This window comes from Balaenoptera ricei, chromosome 9 (assembly GCF_028023285.1).
Source record: "Balaenoptera ricei isolate mBalRic1 chromosome 9, mBalRic1.hap2, whole genome shotgun sequence".
In the NCBI taxonomy this organism is placed as follows: Eukaryota; Metazoa; Chordata; class Mammalia; order Artiodactyla; family Balaenopteridae; genus Balaenoptera; species Balaenoptera ricei.
Genome location: NC_082647.1, coordinates 90,777,856 through 90,798,690, shown reverse-complemented (window position 1 = coordinate 90,798,690; position 20,835 = coordinate 90,777,856). Strand labels below are relative to the sequence as shown.

At 35.0% G+C, this 20,835-nt stretch overlaps 2 protein-coding genes across 2 annotated transcripts in view; one reads left to right on the top strand and one right to left on the bottom strand.

The window, feature by feature from the left end:
• LOC132372058 (platelet glycoprotein 4) overlaps window positions 1-20,835 on the top strand; it is a 258,202-nt gene that overhangs the window by 35,397 nt on the left and 201,970 nt on the right. The window lies entirely within an intron of this gene.
• The window catches only part of LOC132371304 (guanine nucleotide-binding protein G(t) subunit alpha-3-like), a 54,118-nt gene that overhangs the window by 1,121 nt on the left and 32,162 nt on the right, over window positions 1-20,835 (bottom strand). The window contains 6 exon segments of the mRNA XM_059932532.1: window positions 836-885; window positions 1,189-1,307; window positions 1,504-1,583; window positions 1,586-1,632; window positions 10,579-10,707; window positions 14,934-15,091. Coding sequence (XP_059788515.1) covers window positions 836-885; window positions 1,189-1,307; window positions 1,504-1,583; window positions 1,586-1,632; window positions 10,579-10,707; window positions 14,934-15,091 — 583 coding nt within the window.

Below are 20,835 nucleotides of genomic sequence, written 5' to 3'. Positions count from 1 at the left end.
ATTCTATATTTAATTGGTAACATTCAGTACAGAAGCATGATAATATTCAATCATATGATAAATATGTAAACATAATTAATGTTTGCAAATAAGAAAAATATAAGTACTCATTATAGATGAGCACAAACAGCTACTTTGACACAATTCAACACCCCTGGCATATCTGGGCTACCCACATATCTTAAGTGGTGACATTGGGTTTATATTTGTGTTTAAATCATAACTATTTCCATCTTACACAATTTCATTAACAACAGGGCATATAACTATTTACCAAAAAGAAATAAAAAAAGTCTCCAAAAGAAACACAACCCTTTTAGAGAAACTGACATTTATAGTCATTGGCTAAGAGGGTCAGTACTAAAACTCTAGGAGCTAGGAAAATTGGAAAAATAGATGTCACTCTTCTCATTCATTCAAGCCATTCCTCCGGAAACTTAATTCTGACTTTGAAGAACCACTGAGGTCTAGTGCAACATTCCAAGGTTTCATTAGGAAATATATAAAAAAATGCCAATTTGGAATACAATTTACACTCCTATTATAATGTTTAAGATAATATAGTTTGCAATGTCATTATACATTACATAGAGTAGCAACCCTGGTCTATCTAACCACCTCCCCTTTATTCATTAAAGCTTTGCTTTAATGCAGGCAGTGTAGAGAGGGTTTCCTCTTTATTTGTAAGGTTCTTCCCAGGTTGGATCATATACATGACCCAAAAAAGTATAATAAGCCTCAACCTCCTAAATATTACACATCAAGAGCCAGATAGAAAAAAATGTATCTCTATACAAAATTTTACTACTATGGAATTAAAAGAAAAGTATCTTACCACTGTACTCCGGAAAGCAGATACTAAGAGGCACTTTGGTTACTTTTTCTCTTCATGATAGAATGTATTTATTTTTTAAATTTATTTATTTTTGGCTGTGTTGGGTCTTCGTTTCTGTGCAAGGGCTTTCTCTAGTTGTGGCAAGCGGGGGCCACTCTTCATCGCGGTGCGCGGGCCTCTCACTATCGCGGCCTCTCTTGTTGCAGAGCACAGGCTCCAGACGCGCAGGCTCAGTAGTTGTGGCTCACGGGCCCAGCTGCTCCGCGGCATGTGGGATCTTCCCAGACCAGGGCTCGAACCCGTGTCCCCTGCTTTGGCAGGCAGATTCTCAACCACTGCACCACCAGGGAAGCCCGGTTACTTTTTCTTGAAAGAGATCTTTTTTATTGAGAAACAGGACACTGGAGGTGGTTGCAAAGTACTTGTGATTACAGATACTGTTGAAAAGGTGAAGGCTTTCATGCATTCTGTTCTGTTCTGTTAGGTATAAAAGATGAAAATGTGTAGGATTGTTATTTGCAAGATATTAATGGTGGGCATTATGAACAAGGATCTAGAAATAACATCTGTCTTTGGAAGGTCTTAACTGAGTTGGGAAATGGGGTATTCATATTGGAAAGCACAACTGCTTATTTTTTACCTTGACCGTGTTTTCCTTTTACACTTACCACTTCTTCATCTTCCACCAAGACCATGTCATAGGCACTGAGTGCAGCACAAAATATAATTCATGTAACTCCTTCAAGTAGTGAATCCATTTCTTTCTCTCAGATCTCTGTCCACCTACATCAAATATTCTTTAAAAAAACAAAAATAACAGAATAAAGAATCATACAAATATCCTCCAAAATTTACATTAAGATGAACATTTGGACTTATAAACGAATGCTCCCATCTGTTGAAAATGTAGTCTTTCAGTTTTTACTGATTATAAAGTAAGACTTGTTTGGCCAATTTGCAGCTCAAGGACTAGAGAAAAAGAGAACATTTATTTATTTTTTTGGTATTCATGCAGGCTGGAGCATAAAATAAGGTAATTAACTTTTTGTCCATGTTTTCACAATTTATCTATGTATTCCCTGTGTGTTGTCACTTGCTATTGCGTATGGTGGTTTTTTCCATATACTTTTATTTTTATATAATTTTATTTCTAAATGTTCTTTTCTCCGTTATGGCTTCTGAATTTTGAATTGTTACTAAAATTGCCTTTCCCACTTAAAAAAAAAAAGGACTGGTCACTATCTTCAAAGAGCTTGCTGTCTTGTAAAGAGAAAAATACATTATCATAATATTATGTAATTTTCTAATATATAAGGTAAAATGTGCGCCCAGAGGAAGATTTAAATCAGTCTGAGGGACCATGTAACAGTTCCTTTAATATAAATCTAACTTTTTGCTATCTCAGGACTTTTGTGTAGTCCATCTCCTTTCCACGTGACACAGTTCCTTTCTTCCTTCCATAAGGCTGCATCTTTCTCAACTTTCAGGTCTTAATGTCAATATCTCCTTCACAAGTAACCACCTTGAGTGTCCATGTAAATTCTTAACTCTTTCCATTGCCCTTTTACTTTCTATTGTATCACTCTCTTTATTTCTTTTGTAGTAGCTGTCATAATCAATAAATAAGTGGTTTATTTTTTCACATGTTTAATAGCTATCATCTCCCTAATAGAATAGTGGCCTCATGAGGGCAGGGACCTTATCTATATTAGTGATGGCTATATTCTCAGTACCAGGCACTGTGCCTGACACATAATAGACATACAATAAATACTTGCAAATAAATGAATAGAATCCATGTTAATGGAATGGAGGGAGGATTTTTACATAAAGTGCATGTACAAGTCATCAAGGAATGAGAGAACATGGCATGCTTGGGGCAAATAATTATATTTTTAGAAATGTGAAGATTAAGGTAAAAACATTGAAGTATATGGCCTGATACGTATTCATTTATTCAGCAAATATTTATTTATTGAGCATTTATTATATTTCAGGTGCCAGAGATGATTCAGTCTTGAGAACCTTGTAAGTGGATGATGGTGGTGTTTATGTGCATGTGTGTTTGTGTGTGGGTGTGTGAATACACTTAGGATGTCAGTATCTGATAGGAAGTGTAGAGGGTGGGTTGTAATTTGAAATGGAGTGATCAGAAACTGCAGAAGATGATAGTTGTGTAAAAAGAATTGAGGCAGCAAGAGCAAAAGTTTTGAGCAGGCAGGAGTAAGCCTGAGGTGTTAGGCCAGAAATAGATTTACTGTGTCTTTTACATTACTTGAGAAGATTAGTTTTTATATTGTAGTCAATGGGGATCTATAGGAGATTTGGGGGTAGGGAATTAACATTTGTTTGTTTTTGTTTGCCTATTGTTATGGTAAGTCACTTTGATCTGAGTTCAGAAGACAGATTTGATGAGGAAGAGACCAGAGGCAAAGGAAAAATTATGGGGCTTTCATAATAGCTTAATCCTAAGATATTAAGTACCAGGGAGCAACCTAGCTGTACAGAGATTTCAAAGGTAATAACTATGTTGGGGTATTAAATGTCAACCAGCTGACTTACTGAAGATAATCAAAAGTACAACACATTGTAGTGCTAGTACTTTACCTTTCACATAACCAAGTGGAGAACAGATATATAGAACTAAAATTCCTCAAATATATATATGTACCAATGCAAAATCACTCCATTTAATAGTAGATTGAAAGAGAAGTTGCTCACAATATTGAAGACAACATTTAGGAATTCAATCGCTATGTGGTTTGGAAATTTAAATTCAGTGACAATAGAGGCTATTATAAGTGCTGCTAATTACCAAATCCTCTGCAGTTTCAGACTTGTGATAAAAGTGGAGGAAGAGGACGGTATTGACTTTAGGTTATATTATGTAAAAATTAGCCAACAAATTTAATTTTTAAAATTCAGTAAGCATTCTTATGGAAGCAAGGATAATAAATATGCATTCAGACTTTTAAACTTTTAACCAACACTTATTTAAACTTCTCCATAAACTTATAAGATAGGAACAGTTATTATTCTTATTTTTTTATGAGCCCTTTAAGCAACTTGCCCGAGGTTTATTAATTCAACTGATATTTGAGGCTGCTGGGTACCAGGCGCCGTGATAGGTTCTTTGTGTATGATAGTTACGCTGTGAACGTTGTTAAGCTTTGTTGTGAAGCTCGTTAAGTCTACTTACTTAGACTAGAGGTGTCTAACTAGTACTACATAGTGTCTGTTAGCTCTCAAACCCTCACCAAGTAGATTGGAATTATCTTTGTTGGGGAGGGAGTCTTCTTTCCCCAGGTTAGACAGTAACTCTTTGTCTTATCGAACAGGTGACTGGGCAAAACTTTAAAACTTTCCCCTTCCCAATGGTTTTGTTGCATTCTTTAAATGGACCATCTGGCTATCTCCTGAGTTTGATAATTCAGCTTCTCTGTGGCCTGCTGTTGATATTAACACCTATGTGTAAGAGATAGCTATTCTCCTCTTTAGTCAAATATACACAGTTGGTAAGGGGTATAAGTTATGTAATATGACCCTTAACCCACTGTTCTCTCAACACATCTTATAGCCTCTAATAAACATGTTTAAATATGCTTAGCTCTCTCCCAAGGAAGGGAGGACAAAGATTACTCAGTCTTTGGGTTTTATTCATGTTGGTAAAATGGCTTCTGAAAGTCTATCTTAGATTGCATGCTAATAATTCTCTCATTTTATGACTCACTTGATAAATAGTTGTTTTTTTTTTCTGTGCAGATTGACGTTAGGACATAGGTCCAGGGAGCATTGACTGTTTCTCTAATGCTATCTGCTATTATTGAACTGAAATGCTTATATAGCAAATTAGACCAGTGGCTGGAGTTTTGCTTTTATATTGATTCTCCTGGATATTACGTTAGCTCTAAGAAAGGTTACATTTTGTCTTGCTGCTGTTGTAATTTGTTTTTTACACTTCTCTTTTCATGTTTAGCTCTTCATCTAAATTTTAATTTGGGGCTTATTTTAGAGGTGTAAGGCATTATAACCACTGAAAAAATTTGGAGATTCCCAAAGTGGAGCACGGAAGAAATGTAAATATACACTCCATCATAACTATTCTGAGAAAAACAGTAATAGAAATCAGAGGAAAACCTGTATACTTGCTGACTGAATATCTGGATTGGTCAAATCTACTGGGATAATTAATGAGATGAATGGATATGTGATATAGCTTGAATAACCTTAATTCCCTGAATAGTTAAGATAACTAGAGCTTTAGAGACTTTAAATGGAACTTGGAATTCTCATTTTGGAAAGGTTTTATTTATTTATTTACTTATATATGTATGTATGTATGTATGTATGTAATACCTGTTTCCTTAAGTCTGACATTTAAGTAAGGATTCTTAAATAGTAAAGAAAACGGGTTTAAATGCCTGAAATATATGATGTAACTAAAAATTCACAGGCTAGGCTTTTAAGTGACAACTGAACATCAATTATTTGTTAAACTGCCCATGATATTAATATATTGCAAGCCATCAGAGTTTTATGGCTTTATATTAAACAGTTGGCTAAACAGTTGAGTTTTATAGTCCATTTTAAACAGTTGGGAAAGTTATTGAGTTTTATTAGTTTATGTTAAACAGTTGGCTAAATATTTGGCCACACAAGATTATTTACATTTCATATCAGAATAGACTATTATGGAATAATATGCCCTTTATAGTGTTTGCAAACTCATTGAATAGTCTAGGATAGCTAAAAATTAATAATGTTACTGCAGCTAATTTATTTGTGAGATGTCTTTGCTCATCCTATAAGCATGTGACTCTCTTGGAAAAATAACAATTTCTGACATCAGTTATACATTTGACCACAGAAAAATAGGATCTAATCTGAGTAGAAATTTATTTTAAACTATTCTGTTGAATGGGATTTATTCAACATATTGGACTATATCAGAAATGGTATAACTTCAAAATTTTTTAATTGAAGTATAGTTGACATACAAAATTATATTATTTCAGGTGTACAGCACAGTGATTTGACATTTATATACATTATAAATTGATCAGCACAACAACTCTAGGTATAAAATCCTAAGGTGGCTATCTATGTCAACAGATCTGTGTCACCACTACACAGCCACTGCAAAACGGCTTAACCAAGTCTTTCCCTGGTACCCAGTTCTGAAAATAGATTAGGGCAGATGCTTGCAGATAAAAAGTATATGCACAGAGATCATTCTAAATCCCTTAATTGCTTGTTATTAAAAACAGAATCAAAAGGATTTACAACCATAAGGGAACCTGGGTCTCTAGACTCCCATAATTGTTCATACCATCATGTATTTCCTACTAAATGTGTGTGTGTAACTTAAAATGCCCACTAGATAATTCTCTGATTATTGAATAATATAATTTTTAAAGTCATTAAAGTAAATTCTATCATGAGAATAAGTTAGACATCATCTTACATAGCTTATAATTTTGGTAACATTAACCATGAACATACCTGAAACAACGGTGTAGTTATACATGAGTTACTGCTCTGTGAGATCTAATAGAGAATAACAAAGCTAAGTTGGTATATAGCTGCTGGGTAGACAACCAGACTCACTCCTAAGCTGTCTCATACTCCCACAGAAATGACCATAGTGCACATGATTCAACTTTAAATTCAAAACAATTATAATTTATTTCATATCATAGATCCACTAAACACTGTTGCAAATAGTTATGTCACAGGTACAAAATCTAAAGCTCTATGTTGCAATGGTTGCTGACCTCTTTTCCCTAGCTTCCATATAGTTTTATGTCCTTTCATTTCTATTTTTTAATCATAAAGCAATTAGGAAGAAAAGACTTCTCTACAACTGATAAATCCTTGTAAATATGTAAGTTCTTTGCCCTGCGGAATTATTTTATAGCAATAAAAGGGCTCACATTTGCATTGCATTTTCTGTTTACTTAGTAACTTCTGTAAAGAGAATTAATTTTACCAGTTTGACAGTTGGAGTTCTGGTTTGATAAGAGCTCTAAGGAAATTTGCATTAAATTAGGTGATACATGAGGATGATACAATACTTTGACAGAAAGAACTTTTTCATTTTGATGTTCCTGTTTAAAATTCTACAGTTCTTGAATTTAATATGTAAATTAAGTCTTTAGTTTTAAATAGTCTTAGGGTGATTTATGCTATGTGAATACAAATCAATGCTAATGTGAGTACCTGGGCACTTACTGAAACGAAGTTGGAAGGTACCTTATTTTTACAATTCCTATTTTGAAATACTACGAAATTTTACACTGCAAAAGCCTATGTGCTTTAGGATAATCCTATTTAGCACTTGAAAAAATGTGATTTAGCTGTGAGAATTTATTAAGGGATTAATATATCTCAATTGCTGTGACCAAACTTAAAAATGTATTTAAATGATTAAAATAATTCCTTAAAAGTATGCATAGCTGTGTTTTTTACGTTTTATAGTAAAATTTAAGTATTTTCAAAATTTTATTGTTTAAATATTTGTTTTTAGAGAAATTCTCCGCATTCTCTTCCTCATAGACAGTGCCTTTAATAACAACCCTCTTAAGCCAGAGAGAAAGCAAAAGAGCTCAAAACCTGTTTTAGTAGGTGTGAAAGAGGTAATAGTAGCGTAGTATAGAAAATGTTATGTCAAAATAAGTCTTAACTGAGCTTTGCAATCCAATTCACAAGCATCTTACATTTTAGCATCAATACTGTAATAGAGAATTAGCAAGACCTTTCTCATTCCTTCATAAGGGCCGGTGATATACGAAAGTAGAATAGATCACTTATACAACTTAAAATGCTTTACAAAATTAACCAAAGAATTACAAAAGGACAGGAAAATGATGATGCACTGATGAAAGTCTAGCATCCTAATGCAAATGCTGTATAATATTCAAAAATGATTTTAAAAAATGTATGAATATGATATTACTTGGTACTGAGTGAACTTGATGTTTCCGGAAATGAACATGATTTTCTGAGGTTTTGTGTGTTCATTGGCAATTGTCGCATCTACCCTCGTTTTAGAAGCACAGACTGGTGAAGTACCACAGAGCCCTGACCACTGAAAGATACCTCCCCAATAGGCTGTCGTTTTATTCCCCCTTCCCTCTTCTCTCTGAAGGGAATTGTGATTGACCAACAACACTGGAGGAAGCACGTACTGTACAGAAAAAGAATGGTTTCCAGCCCAATTTACCTTATAGCCCATCAGTGATAAGCAGTGTAAGAAGTGTGATATTTGAAGTTAGGAAGATAAGCATTTTAATCACATTTCTAGCACTTCTGTGTATGATCTTGGGGAAACCTTTTACTTTGTTTTAGCCTCCATTTCTTGACCGTTTATCCTACATAAGGATAGCAATGCCCATTCATCGTGTTACAGTAAGGGTGTGAAGGTAGTGTTCATAGTTGCCTGGCATAGTACATTTATTCCTCCAGCCGGGATTGACTGTGTGCCTGCTCTGGGTTAGTCAGTGTGATAATCACAGGAAATAGAGTTGTAAGCAAATATGGCCCCTGGCCTTCTGGAGCTCAGAGCACGTGATGCAGAAACAGAAGCAAAAAGAACAAACTGATAAAGAAACAAGGCAATTTCATATATTGGTATGTTTAAAAAGAGAAAAATAGTGTGATATTATCAATTGTGTAATGGTACTGGCTCAACATTGGCGCGGCTAGAAAGAACTGTTTGTTCGTATTTCTTCCCGACTCTACATTTAGTGACATCATGTTGGTAGGTTGAAATTGGCTATTGTCAGGGTGTTTACACCCGGGGACTCATCAAGGGCCAAAAATCAGGCTGCCCTCCCTCCCCCCACTCCTGAGAGCTTGTTCTTATGTGCTTACACACACTCTGCAGGGTATAGTAGTGACAGGGATATTAAGGGATGGTTAGTAGATAGGATGGTCAAGGCTCCATGAGGAGACAGCCTTTGATTTGGAAACTTAACGATAAGAAGAGGCCAGTCCTTGCAGAGATCCAGGGTCAGAGCATTTTAGGCAAGGAGAACCGTAAGTGTGAAGACTCTAAGTCTTGGAATGTTCAAAGAACAGATATATTAAAAAGACAATTCATGCTAGTGACTATTTCTGACAAGATACTAAATTGGTTGATGTTGTAGAGAATGACCAGGATTGGGAGCTTCTAGGTGTTCAATGTGCAGCATTAAGTGTTAAAAGTGGCTTCTTATGATCCAGACAGTCTAGGATCCAGAAAATTCCATTAGCTTATGTAAGGTAGGAGAACACCAAGTTATAACTCTGTGCTGGTACTTCATTTCAAATAATCTTCACAACAACCTCATGAGGCAAGTAAAGAAAAAGTAGCTTTATTCCTCAAAGACTGCTGCTAATTAATGGAGAACCTGGGATTGGGACCTTGGTAGGATTAGCCCCAAGGCCTACACTCAGCTTCTAGTCTGTGTTTCAGTGAGAAATTTGGAGAGGAGAAAGGAGAGTAAGAGAGAAAAGTGAGTGTGCCACAAATGCTTGGACAGGCTTAGGAGGGGCCGAGAGGAGGAATTGGACTTGGGTTCTCAAAGGAAAACTCTGAAAACTGGACCAAAGATCAGGAGTCTGGAGAAAGTAGTTGCTAAAGAGGAACTATACCACAGTGATGACAAGCCCGAAGACAAACAGCTTACATTTGCCAAGAGAGACGTCCATCCCAGTCTTTGCAGTTCCTTTATCCTGGTTTGATCTTTGGTTCATCTTTCAGAAGATTAACTATTTGTGGGCCTGAAAATGAGGGGTAAATTTTGAAGGGCTTTCTTCCATATTAACTTGAAAACATCCTGGCCATCCAAATAATAACTATTCTAATGAGATATTATGTGTCAGTAGTTTTAATACTTAAAAAATACTAAACTTTGATCCCACTGAAACAAATTTTCCTCATAAATGGATACAAATAATTCATGTCACCTTTTTTTTTCATTTTTTATACTTTTTAAAAATATTCCCATTATCGCATACATGAATGACTGAACTATGTTTTTTACTGACGTCTTTTCATTACCAAGGGATACATCTAGAACATGGTTTTAATGTTGAATACTCCATCTCATCTGCAATCATAGGGAGAAGTACTTAAGTGTCAAGGGCCATTTTCTAACACTCTGGTATGGATTTCTATTTCTCGGTATAGTAAATGAGTAATTTTACAATAGAATTTCTAGGAGTGTCTTGATAATGCAACAGCAATGAAAATAATGGACTCATTTTTATACCCAAACCATGCTTATAAAATAGGCCTTGTTATTCCAGTAAATAGCATCACATTCAAATAATTCTCAATTATTTGCATTTTTTTTAATTAAGAAAAACAAATTAAGAATATTTCAAGCAAATGGGAGAGTAGGAAGGCACAGGAAATACGATCCCTGGCACCTGTTGGTTAAATGTTATTTAAATATATTTCCTTTTTTATTTTTTCAAAGTAGGATATCAGTTTCAACTATGAGGAAAATAAAATCTAGCTCCCACCTGCTCAAGACAGAGGCATTTTTACTGGAGGGAAAGGATGAGGCTCAGGATGAGGGTTGGCATGTAGAGCTACAGGAGGGCAATGAAAGACAGCGGTGCTGAAAGTACCTGAGGCCTAGTGAACATGCCCAAGGACTCACTCACTTGACCATGGGTTAGAGCTCTTCTCTATGAAGAAATATTGTATCTGATGCATATTTCTGTTGAGAGTTCGAAAAGACATTGGATCATACCTGAAATGCAAGTCTTTAAAGGAGAATTGAGTTTCAGTGATTCTAGTTGTTTTCACTCGAGAATGTAGAACATCTTGCTCATTTGGGACGTAGCCAGGAGCTGCTATTCTGTCCAAATTGTTCAGGTAGCTAATAAGAAAAACAAACAAAATAGCATATATAATTTTAACTTTGTACTAGAAGATATCAGTATTGAGTACAAATGAATTTTTAGTTTAGAGTCCATTAAAATTATTAAACTCCAGACTGGTGCTTTTCAAACTCTGCTCCTCAGAATTACAAGAACATGGTGGCTGGGATGTCGCAGAGCACTGAGTGTGACACACAGCTGACCTGTGGGACCTTTTTTTAAAGGCAACTGGATGAATGCTGCCTTAGCTTGTATTTTATAAGGATGAGGTGATGGATTCACTGGCGTCTGAATAGACATTTGAGAAGAAAGCTCTCCTTATAGGACTTAGATCATCCCCAAAAATGCTACCTTGTAATGATGGTCACTAGACTAGTCTCAAAGGGCTGTTGTTTGTATGTAGGCACTTCAAATTTTGAGAGTGTGACTGGTTTTAATATCATAATTTGATGGTGGTTGTGTTGTTTCTCCTGGATTGTTTAGTTTAAGAGTCGGAATAGTTTTCATTAAGAACCATGACTATATCCAGTTAGCTCAGTAACAGAAGAAACTTTTGACTTTCTTGCTGGTTCATGCTGGAACTAGTTCATGAAATTGCTGACCCACTCCCGAATCACACTCCTGGGGATAGCAAGCTGAATTTCCACACTGTTTCCTCTCCAACCTCCTCTTCGCTTCCATCAGTGCCTCAGTGTGTCCTTCACTCTTCACCGGAGGCCATATTTAAAAACCCTATGGTTACCAGGAGAAATACTGTCCTCCTTCTGCGCACAGGATCTCTCACAGGTGGTGAGAGGCAGCAGTGAATCTGATTAAGCTGTGTGCTCTAGAAGAGTCTGTTAGATTAGAGGAAGCAAACTGTTCTCAGCTTCATCCTTCAAACCAGATCATGTCCTTGGACTAAAACAAACTGTTTTACTGCTTTAAAAACTGTTGAAAATCACTTATTATACACTTTTGATACTAAGGCTTTAGGAGCTTAGCAATATGGCTATTTCTATAAAATTGTTAAATAGAGATAGCAATAGCCTGGTAAGGTTTTTATGACAAAATTGTCCATTATATTGAACCAAGTTTATACATATAACCTAAATAGAAAGATCATAATGGGCATGCATCCATCTAGACAGAATTTGAGAGGTATAATCTAACTGAATATTAGTTATTACTCGGCAGTTGAAGTTTTCAGGGACTAAGCTGAAGAGCTTTATGCGTTAGCGCCTAGCACGATGCCTTGAAAGCCAATGCTATTTTATTTTATTTTTTAATAAATTCAACAGCAATATAGATAATTTATTCTTGGAGAATCTTTCTGATTTTAAGCTGAAATAAACTAAGAATTGCCAAGTGCCTCAAAGGGATTTTGGCCAAGGACCAATAGACAATCACACTTCAGAAACACATATATGTATAATGTGAAAATTTATCACCATGTTTTATTCTAATAAAGTTTAATTTTATTAAAAAAGACAAATCAAGATAGAAATATCAGAAGAAAGTATTGGAAAAATGTTCTAGTTTATCTATTTTCGATTTTTGAAGCCAGGTCCTTGGTGAATTTCCTGTTAACTCAGGCTGCATATGTGGTAGTATATTACTGCTCAGCTGGTTCATGCAGGAGCAAAAACCAAACCAAACCAAACCAAACCAAACAAAAACATACCTTCCATGATAGAGATTAAATTCATTTTAATGATAGCTAAATGAATGCTTTGGTAAAGACACATTTTAATGTACTTTTATTTGCATGCATAAATGATCTCAAGCAAAGCAGAAGCAGTAGCAGAGTGACAAATTTGCATTTAAGGCGTTCATTTTAATAAACAAATATAGAATTTGGATGCTCAAGCCTGTGGTCTAAAACTTAAACCAGAGGCCCTGAATACATATAGCTCAAATCACTTAAAAAATACCTGATTCTTTTTCTAATCATATAAAAATAGTATTCTCCTAGTAAAGTCCATGTTGAATCTTAAAATGTGGAGTTTAAGTCACACACTGGACAGCCCAATCAGCAAACCATGAAGTATTAATTAAAATTTTTCCCACTGTCATGACCCTTTTCTTTCAGTTTGCTAGTACTGATTAGGGGAGGGTTGTTATGTTGCCAACAAACAACATTCTCTGATTAGGACTCACCTCTTTGCTGGCCTCAACTTAAAGGGTTGCTAGGTTTGAGAGAATAACAAATATCTCACTTTCACAAAAAAAATGGATGGATGGATGGACGGGTGGATGAATAAATAGACAGAAGGAAGGAAAGGAAGGAAAAGAGGGAGGGGAGGTAGAGAGGAATAGAGGAGAAGGAAAAGAAAGACCCCTTCCCTATATAATGCATATGAAATAAAATGGATGTGTTATCAGTCTGAGAGTGTATTTAATTTTAAAACGTGAATGTAATTAAGTATTTGAAAGAAAAAAATCGGCTGTTAATTTTTGGAAGAAAGCAATGGCCATTCAACTATTTTTCTTAGCAAGCTTTTACTTAATCTCCCCTTTAAGAATCCCTAAGGGAAAAGAAAGTTAACATTTAAATTTTAAGATTTTAAATGAAAACTTTCTTTTTCCTGTAGTTATTCTATGGCTCTTTGCAAATCGATGTGGGTGGTTAAAAATCATTACATTACTGGCGACGTTCACAAAAATGGGTGCAAATAGATATTGTGTAGATTTGTTAAACTTGAAGAACAGACAAATGCTTTTAATATGAATCTGAAATGTGATAGTCCCAGTGAAAAATATTTTTTATGTGTCAAAACAAAGAAAAATGCTAAAATTAAAAATTAAAAGTCTAGGAAAAATAATAAAATGTCATTCTATTTGCCCATTTTGGGTATACAATATGTAAAATTTTTTTGTTATCAAAGAGCAAAGAATTTGGTAAACGTAATGATAATAAAATTGCAAATACAAGTTACATTATTTTAAGGGAAAATGTTTACCCAGTAATGTGTATCTGAAACTAAATGTATGAATTACAAGTACTGAACTATCCTTCTCTTCTTCTCTCCCCAGAACATTGCTAAGCAACATTTTATGAGAATATTCCATAATTCAGTTTCTGATTGTGACTGCCTTTATCAATGATTCATATCAAAAAGCAATGTTTTATACTATAGAGTAGTATTAAAACATTGTTGATGTAATCACAGGCTGATATCCATTCTCTAGGTCATCAGAGAGATAAGAGTAGGACTTTCCTCCAAGGGCAATATGTCCATTGGATTTTGGAATTTAAAATGAAAACGAATGAGCAATCACAGAAGCCTGTTGTTATGTTTTCCTAGAATTTATATGGTTTGTTTTCTCTCCATAATCCTCCTACTCGTTATGCTTAAAAATCTGAAGCATCATGCAAATTTTACTGTTCTGTCCTCAAATAATCTTTCATTTGTTTAACTTTTACTTAACTGTTTTTTAAAGTACTGCTAGCATGTTCTGTTGGGAGCCTCAGAAGAACTGTTATTTGTACCCTTTTACACATTCATATGCATGGACAGAAATATAGAATAAGTATTTACATTATATTTACATGCATGTGCACACATGCTTATAAGCATGTAACCATGGGACAGGTCAAGGACCACTTACTAAAATGGAAATTAAAAATCATTTTGATAATGAAATTATAAACATTGTTACAACATCCTAATTTCCTTATGGCTAAACATTGCTAGCTGGTTGATATTAGTTGTGAAAATTATATAATCTTGCTTGAGACTCAAAAAGAATCCCACAATATACAAATGTTTTTCAAATCAATACATAACTTTCTTCTAAAATGCTATATCATGCCCATCAAACCAGTGGAGCCAAAGCATGTATCATTAATAAGGTTATTTTAGAAGATGATTTTAGTAACTTGAATAGAGATGAAGTGAATAGCCCAAGACCTCGGTGTGCATGTTACCAGTCTGTGTTCATGTTGAACTTAGTGTGTAAGGATTAAATCTTTTTAATTGGGAGAAAATATTTACAACATATATATCTTCTCAGACATATAGGTTCAAAATTAGTTATTTAAAATGATCCTGTGGTTATGTTTTTTACATCTTATTTACATCATCTTGATCTTTTTTTCTTTCTCTTCACTTGCTTTTTAGTATGATAAAATGTAAAGCCATTTACTTTCATCATTTGTGATTACAAATGTAGAGCATACAGAGTTACAATTCTTAAATGTAAATGTTTCAACTACAGTTCCTGTCAAAATGCATTCACTTACTAAGCTGCTGAGTCGTTGAGCTGATATTCAGATACCCTTTCAAAGCAGGCCTGAATTCCTGGATCTCTCCACAGTCGTTTTATTACCTCAGCCAATTCAGGCGTCATGCTGCCATCTTCCAGGGTATTTGTTATCACATAAAGTTGTCTTTGGTCTTCCTATAGCATTGTTTTTGTGAGAAGGATAAAAATACGTTGTTATTTGGGATCACATATTCTTCTTTTTCCAATAGAGCATTTCAATTTGGTGAGTCTTATTTCATTCAGTAATAATTTCATTGAGCACCTAGTCACTATATTTTCAGGTTAATACATTAGAACTCAAGTTCCTTATAATTATTGGCTCATGTCCAGAAAAGTTTTTCATTGCAAAAACTGTGAACTATTACATGGAGAAATTAGGATATTTGAGTATATATCACTGACTTCTAAATGTGATGTAAAAAGGGATAACAATATTTTAATGTGAGTCCACTGAGCTTCTAGACGACCAAAATGCTAGTGTCAAAGTGTAATGAACCTGATCTAGTCAGACACATTATTGATCATGGCCGTATATTTTCCAGGAAACAAAAATACCAAGTAAGAATTAGAGTAAAAAAGGAAATTAAAACTCAGTACTCTAAAATTATAGTTTAAAAAAATGTATTGATATACAGTATTATTTGCCATCACGTACCTCTTTGTAATCATAAAAATTAACAATGATAAACGTTTTTGGAAATTAATTAATTAATTTTATTTTTGGCTGCGTTGAGTCTTTGTTGCTGCGAGCGGGCTTTCTCTAGTTGCGGAGAGCGGGGGCTACTCTTCGTTGAGGTGCGCGGGCTTCTCATCGCGGTGGCTTCTTCTGTTGCGGAGATCAGGCTCTAGGTGAGCGGGCTTCAGTAGTTGCAGCACACGGGCTCAGAAGTTGTGGTGCACGGGCTTAGTTGCTCTGTGACATGTGGGATCTTCCCGGACCAGGGTTCAAAGCTGTGTCCCCTGCACCTGCATTTGCAGGCGGATTCTCAACCACTGTGCCACCAGGGAAGCCCAGCAATGGTAAACATTTTGATCCACCCAGTTTTTGAACATCCTTATAGGTGTTGTCACTTGTGTGCCTTTGGGGCAAATCGATAGGGCAGAGTTGAGACTTCATTAGGAAAAGAGATGGGAAGGAAGTAAAGTAAAAAGAGGAAAAGGAGAAAAGTAAAAGCAAGCATTGTGTTACTCCTGATGGGATATTTGGAAGTGACAAGGGCAGAAGGAAATAAAAGTTTGAGTAAATAATGTAGTCCACAGTTTACTTAAACTAATAATCAAAAAATGGTTTATGACAAAAAAATTTTTGATTAAGAATGTGGATTTCAGAATAATTCAGTTATTGACCATGATGCTAGGCCAAGCAAATGAAGAAATCTGGGCTCAAATTTTGGTTGTCAGACTCCAAATCTCATGCTCTTTCTTGCTCTAACTCTTTTGAGCATATTATTATAACAACTCACATGACATTTAGCACTTGTAATATTTTACATAATCCTGACAACAGTAGTCACACAGACACAATATTTTCTCCACCTTACAAATGACGAATCTAAAACTTGGAGGTAAGTTTGCCAAATCAGTGAAGACAATAAGCATTGAAGAGTCAAACCCAAACGTATTTTCTGCAAAATCAGGTGGATACTAGTGAAGTATGTCCAATAAGAACCTGATGACTTTCTGATATAATTCAATTTATTATTATTTGAAATCTATGACAGGCTTCTGTCACCATTTTACTAAAAATCTGCTCTTTGCATGAAGAACTAAGGGTATATCTCTCATTGTTAAAGAAAGGCTCTGTTGAGACTAAAAACCTTATTTCATCTTTCTTCACAATCGGATTTTATTGCCAAACCAAACTGATCAGATGACCACTAGGCCACAAACTTTAACTGGCCCAAATCAAGGGCTTTGATCCTATTTTATTGCATCAACAAAAGGTGAACTTTAAAATCCTTCTTCCCGATTCGTTTGATGTGATAGAAAAGTGCAAATTAGTGAAATATGATCCGATCACTTTGCCGGCATCATCCTATTTGCCTCCTTCCACACTAAAGTGCCATTTAGGACAAATGATGCAGTGCAACAGCTGCTCAAACAGTATTGTCCCTAAAGGGAAAAAAATCACATGCCTTGTAAGCTTTACAAAACAAGCTATTATATACTCTTTCATTCTTTTAAATAGTTACCATTTTAAATTTACATATACTTTATTTGTAGAGGTATCAAGAATATAGTCTCACCTTGAGCATTTAAATGTCATAAAGTCCTCTTTGATCATCATTTATTATTAGCTTCCTCAAGGGCAAGCCATCCTATCAGTTTGGTTTTGTCTTTCAAGACCTTTTATATTTTAGTGTACTGCATGCAGAGGTAAAGTCGATGGTGGTGATTTTCAAACCAGGCTGCACATTGTGAACATGTGGGGTACTTTTTAAAAAATATCGATACTAGGACCCCAACCCAAACAAAATGAGTCTGAATCTCCAGGTGTCACGGTCTGCAAAGGTAGTTTTAAAAATCTCCCAGGTGTCTCAAATGTGCAGCCTGAGTTGAGAATCCCTGGCAACATATTTTTTTAACCATAAATAATATCGTATTAGACATACTGCAATTCAATTCTTGAAGTTCTTCTACAGTTATCAAAGGGTTGATGATAATTAAAGAGTCCAAATTGATATTGTTTAAGGGATTGGGTCCACCAATGAAACTTGAATTTTTGAAATACATCACACCAAAATTAACAGCTATTATGAACAGTCTTCTATATAACAGCCAAACTGATTGAACATCAAACTCCTACCTATTATCTTACTTCCAGATTTAAAAAAAAAAAAAACAAACAAACAGTAATTTCCCATCAAACTCAGAATAAAATTCCAAATTCCTTACTGTGGCTCACAAGGCTCTACATTTTTAGCCATGTCTTCCTTTCTAATTTTATTTCCTGCCTCCCCCCTACCCCTGCACTTTTGTCCCTCTTTCCTCAAGACACACTGGACTCCTTACTATTCCTTGAACTCACCAAGCCCCCATTTCAGAGCTTTTGAGAATGGCTGATCTCTTCATGTGTTTCCTGTGGCTCACTTCCTACTTCACTGAAATCTTCCCAAATCTTCATCTCTTCCCAAATACCACCTCCTCAAGAATGCCTTCCCTACCACCCTTTCTTTCATTCTTTCATCACCTTCTAGCCCCTTAACCTCCTTGATTTTTCTCCATAGCACTTATTGCTACCTATATAGTACACAGTTCTTTATATCTTTTATATTAGACTATAAGCATATGAAGGCAGAGATTTTATTGTTTTGTTCATTTCTATATCCTTAAAACCAAGAACAGACCCTAACACTAGTACATGTCCCTGAAATATTGTTGAATGGATGAATCAGTAAAATGAATATACTAATTAGCTCAGACCTCATGTTCTAGAGAAGTTTTAAGGGATGTATAATAATTTTCCATAAGTTTCAAATAATTCACAGTGGGTATGAGTGGCATCCTAAAGAAATTTTATTTCCCTATCATGTATTTGGAAAAGCTTGGGAATTATGGTGGTTCTAGAATAGCTCATTCTCTTAATGTTGGATAGTTCTAGAATTATGTTGCATAGAAAGTGAAATATATGTTTCCTCAGCAAGTTACTCAGACTTTCTTCATCAATATTAGGGACCTCACATGATCCTAGAAACTTGTGGAACTCATTCTGAACCCTAGAATCATACTTCAAAAGGTTGTAGAAAAAAATATTGATATATCAATGGAAGGAAAGGATATTATAGCCTAATAATTTGCATAACTGCCAGGTTCAGAATACCAAGTTTTAACTATAGGATTTTCAGAGCCTTTGCTTACAAACACTGTTGGTAAATTTCCAATAAGTTGTTATAGTACATATGTATCCCAAACTTATTTGATTACAGAACTTTTATTATAGAACATCTTGAGAAATCAGTGTTCTTTAGTTGAAATTATAGGATTCACTTCATAGGGTGCTATGTCAAAGATGGTCACAACACCCAAAATGTGTAATTAAAGGGTTGTTAATTTTCAGCATCCTTTTATGTTGGTCTAGTGATTGCTTTAGATGCTCTAAAATAGAATATAGTAATATTCAGAGAGAGTAAGTAAATGCCTTTATTATTTCCCCCTTTTGTTTCTTCAACTTTACCCTCTTTAAAAGTTATATACTCATGAAATTAGTTTATCAAACATTAAACCAAAAGAAACAAGAATGACCCCCCTTTAGCTGTATTCCCCTTCAACTACAGATTCTCTCTCTCTCATACTCCTCAGCGATAGTTCTTTAAACTCTGTTCTCATATCTACTCATTTCTGAACACACTTCATTGGATTCTGCATTCACAACTTTTCTGAAACCTCTCCCATAATCTCTACATTATTAAATCCATTAGATTCTTTTAAATATACTACCTTCTTGACCTCTTAAGACCTTTCAATTTAGATCACCTTCCTTTGGAGCACTTCACTCAAATTCCGTGATTCCATATTCTCCTGGTTTTCTTGTTACTGTTCCATCATTTTCTCCAAAGTTTCCTATTCCTCTCAAATGACCGGAAAATGTTGTAGTTTTTCAACATTGTTACCTAAGTCTCCATTCTCCTTAGTGCCCTTCTCTTCTCAATCTAAGCCCTTGATCTCTTCCATCCCATCCCCTTCCTTAGTGTAAATTATATGCCTTAGTGTAAGGGTATGGCAGTAACACTGAGACTTAAGTCTCTAACCAAATATCCCCTTTGAACTTCAAATGCACATTTTCAACTGTTCATACATGTGGATAGCTCACAGAATTACAAACTCAGCATTTCTGAAGGGAAATTTATTAGTTCCACCCCATCCTCATTAGTGTTAGTCTTCCCTTTCTCAGTAATTCTCTCTACACATGAGGAGGATTTAGCTCCATATCCAGCTATGCTGCTCTTTTGAAATAGCTCATGCTTTGTAATTACTTGTTCAACACCAACTTTTCTTCTCTAGAGGGCAAATACTATTTCCATCTCATTTACTGCTGATTACTCAGTATATTCCTAGTGTCCAGTCAGATGTCTGCCATATAAATAATAGTTTAATGAAAAAAAACATTTTTGAATGGTATTGGATGTATAGACTTCAATACATAAGTGTTAATGAGCCTACATTCAATGTGATTATTGGAAAGTAAAAATTCCTAATATTTACTGGGAGCTTACATTCTTCAATACTTTGTGTTTATGTGGGTTTCTTATGGTTTTGCTTCCTCCTGTAAGAGTCATTGTAATTTAATGATGAAAGCACTAACACTTTGTGGATGAAAAATCTGAACCTTAAGTAACTTGTCCAGACTTACAGGACCAGTGACTAATAAAGTTCATGTATATTTTCGGTTAGGATACTTTCTCTCTTTGAATGGCAATCTGTGTGATGATGTACAAACTGTATAAAATAAATTGAAATATATAAACTGTGTAAGTAAATTGAAAGCTAAATTGAAAGCCATAGGACACCAGACCTCTGAAAGCCACACATAAGCAAAGTGCTTAGCAATTATCTGTTGAATAAACAGTTTAAGCCAGGTAGAGAGTGTATTAATCTTAAAATCAAATACTGAAGAATGTGATTGAAACTGCTATAATCTACATTAATCAAAATCAAAATATGAGCTATGTAGTACCTGACAACCGTGATGCTTGATACTTGAGGACATAAGTACTCCTAAGAAGTTATGTCAATTGCTTAGTGCTGCTTAAGTTACTCTGTTTACACCATTTAATGTAGGGTTTGAATAAATGACATTTATTTCTATTTTGTAGTTAGCATAATGGCAGCAATGTACAGAGTCTATTTTCACTCCACCTGCATGCCAGATCATTAAGACT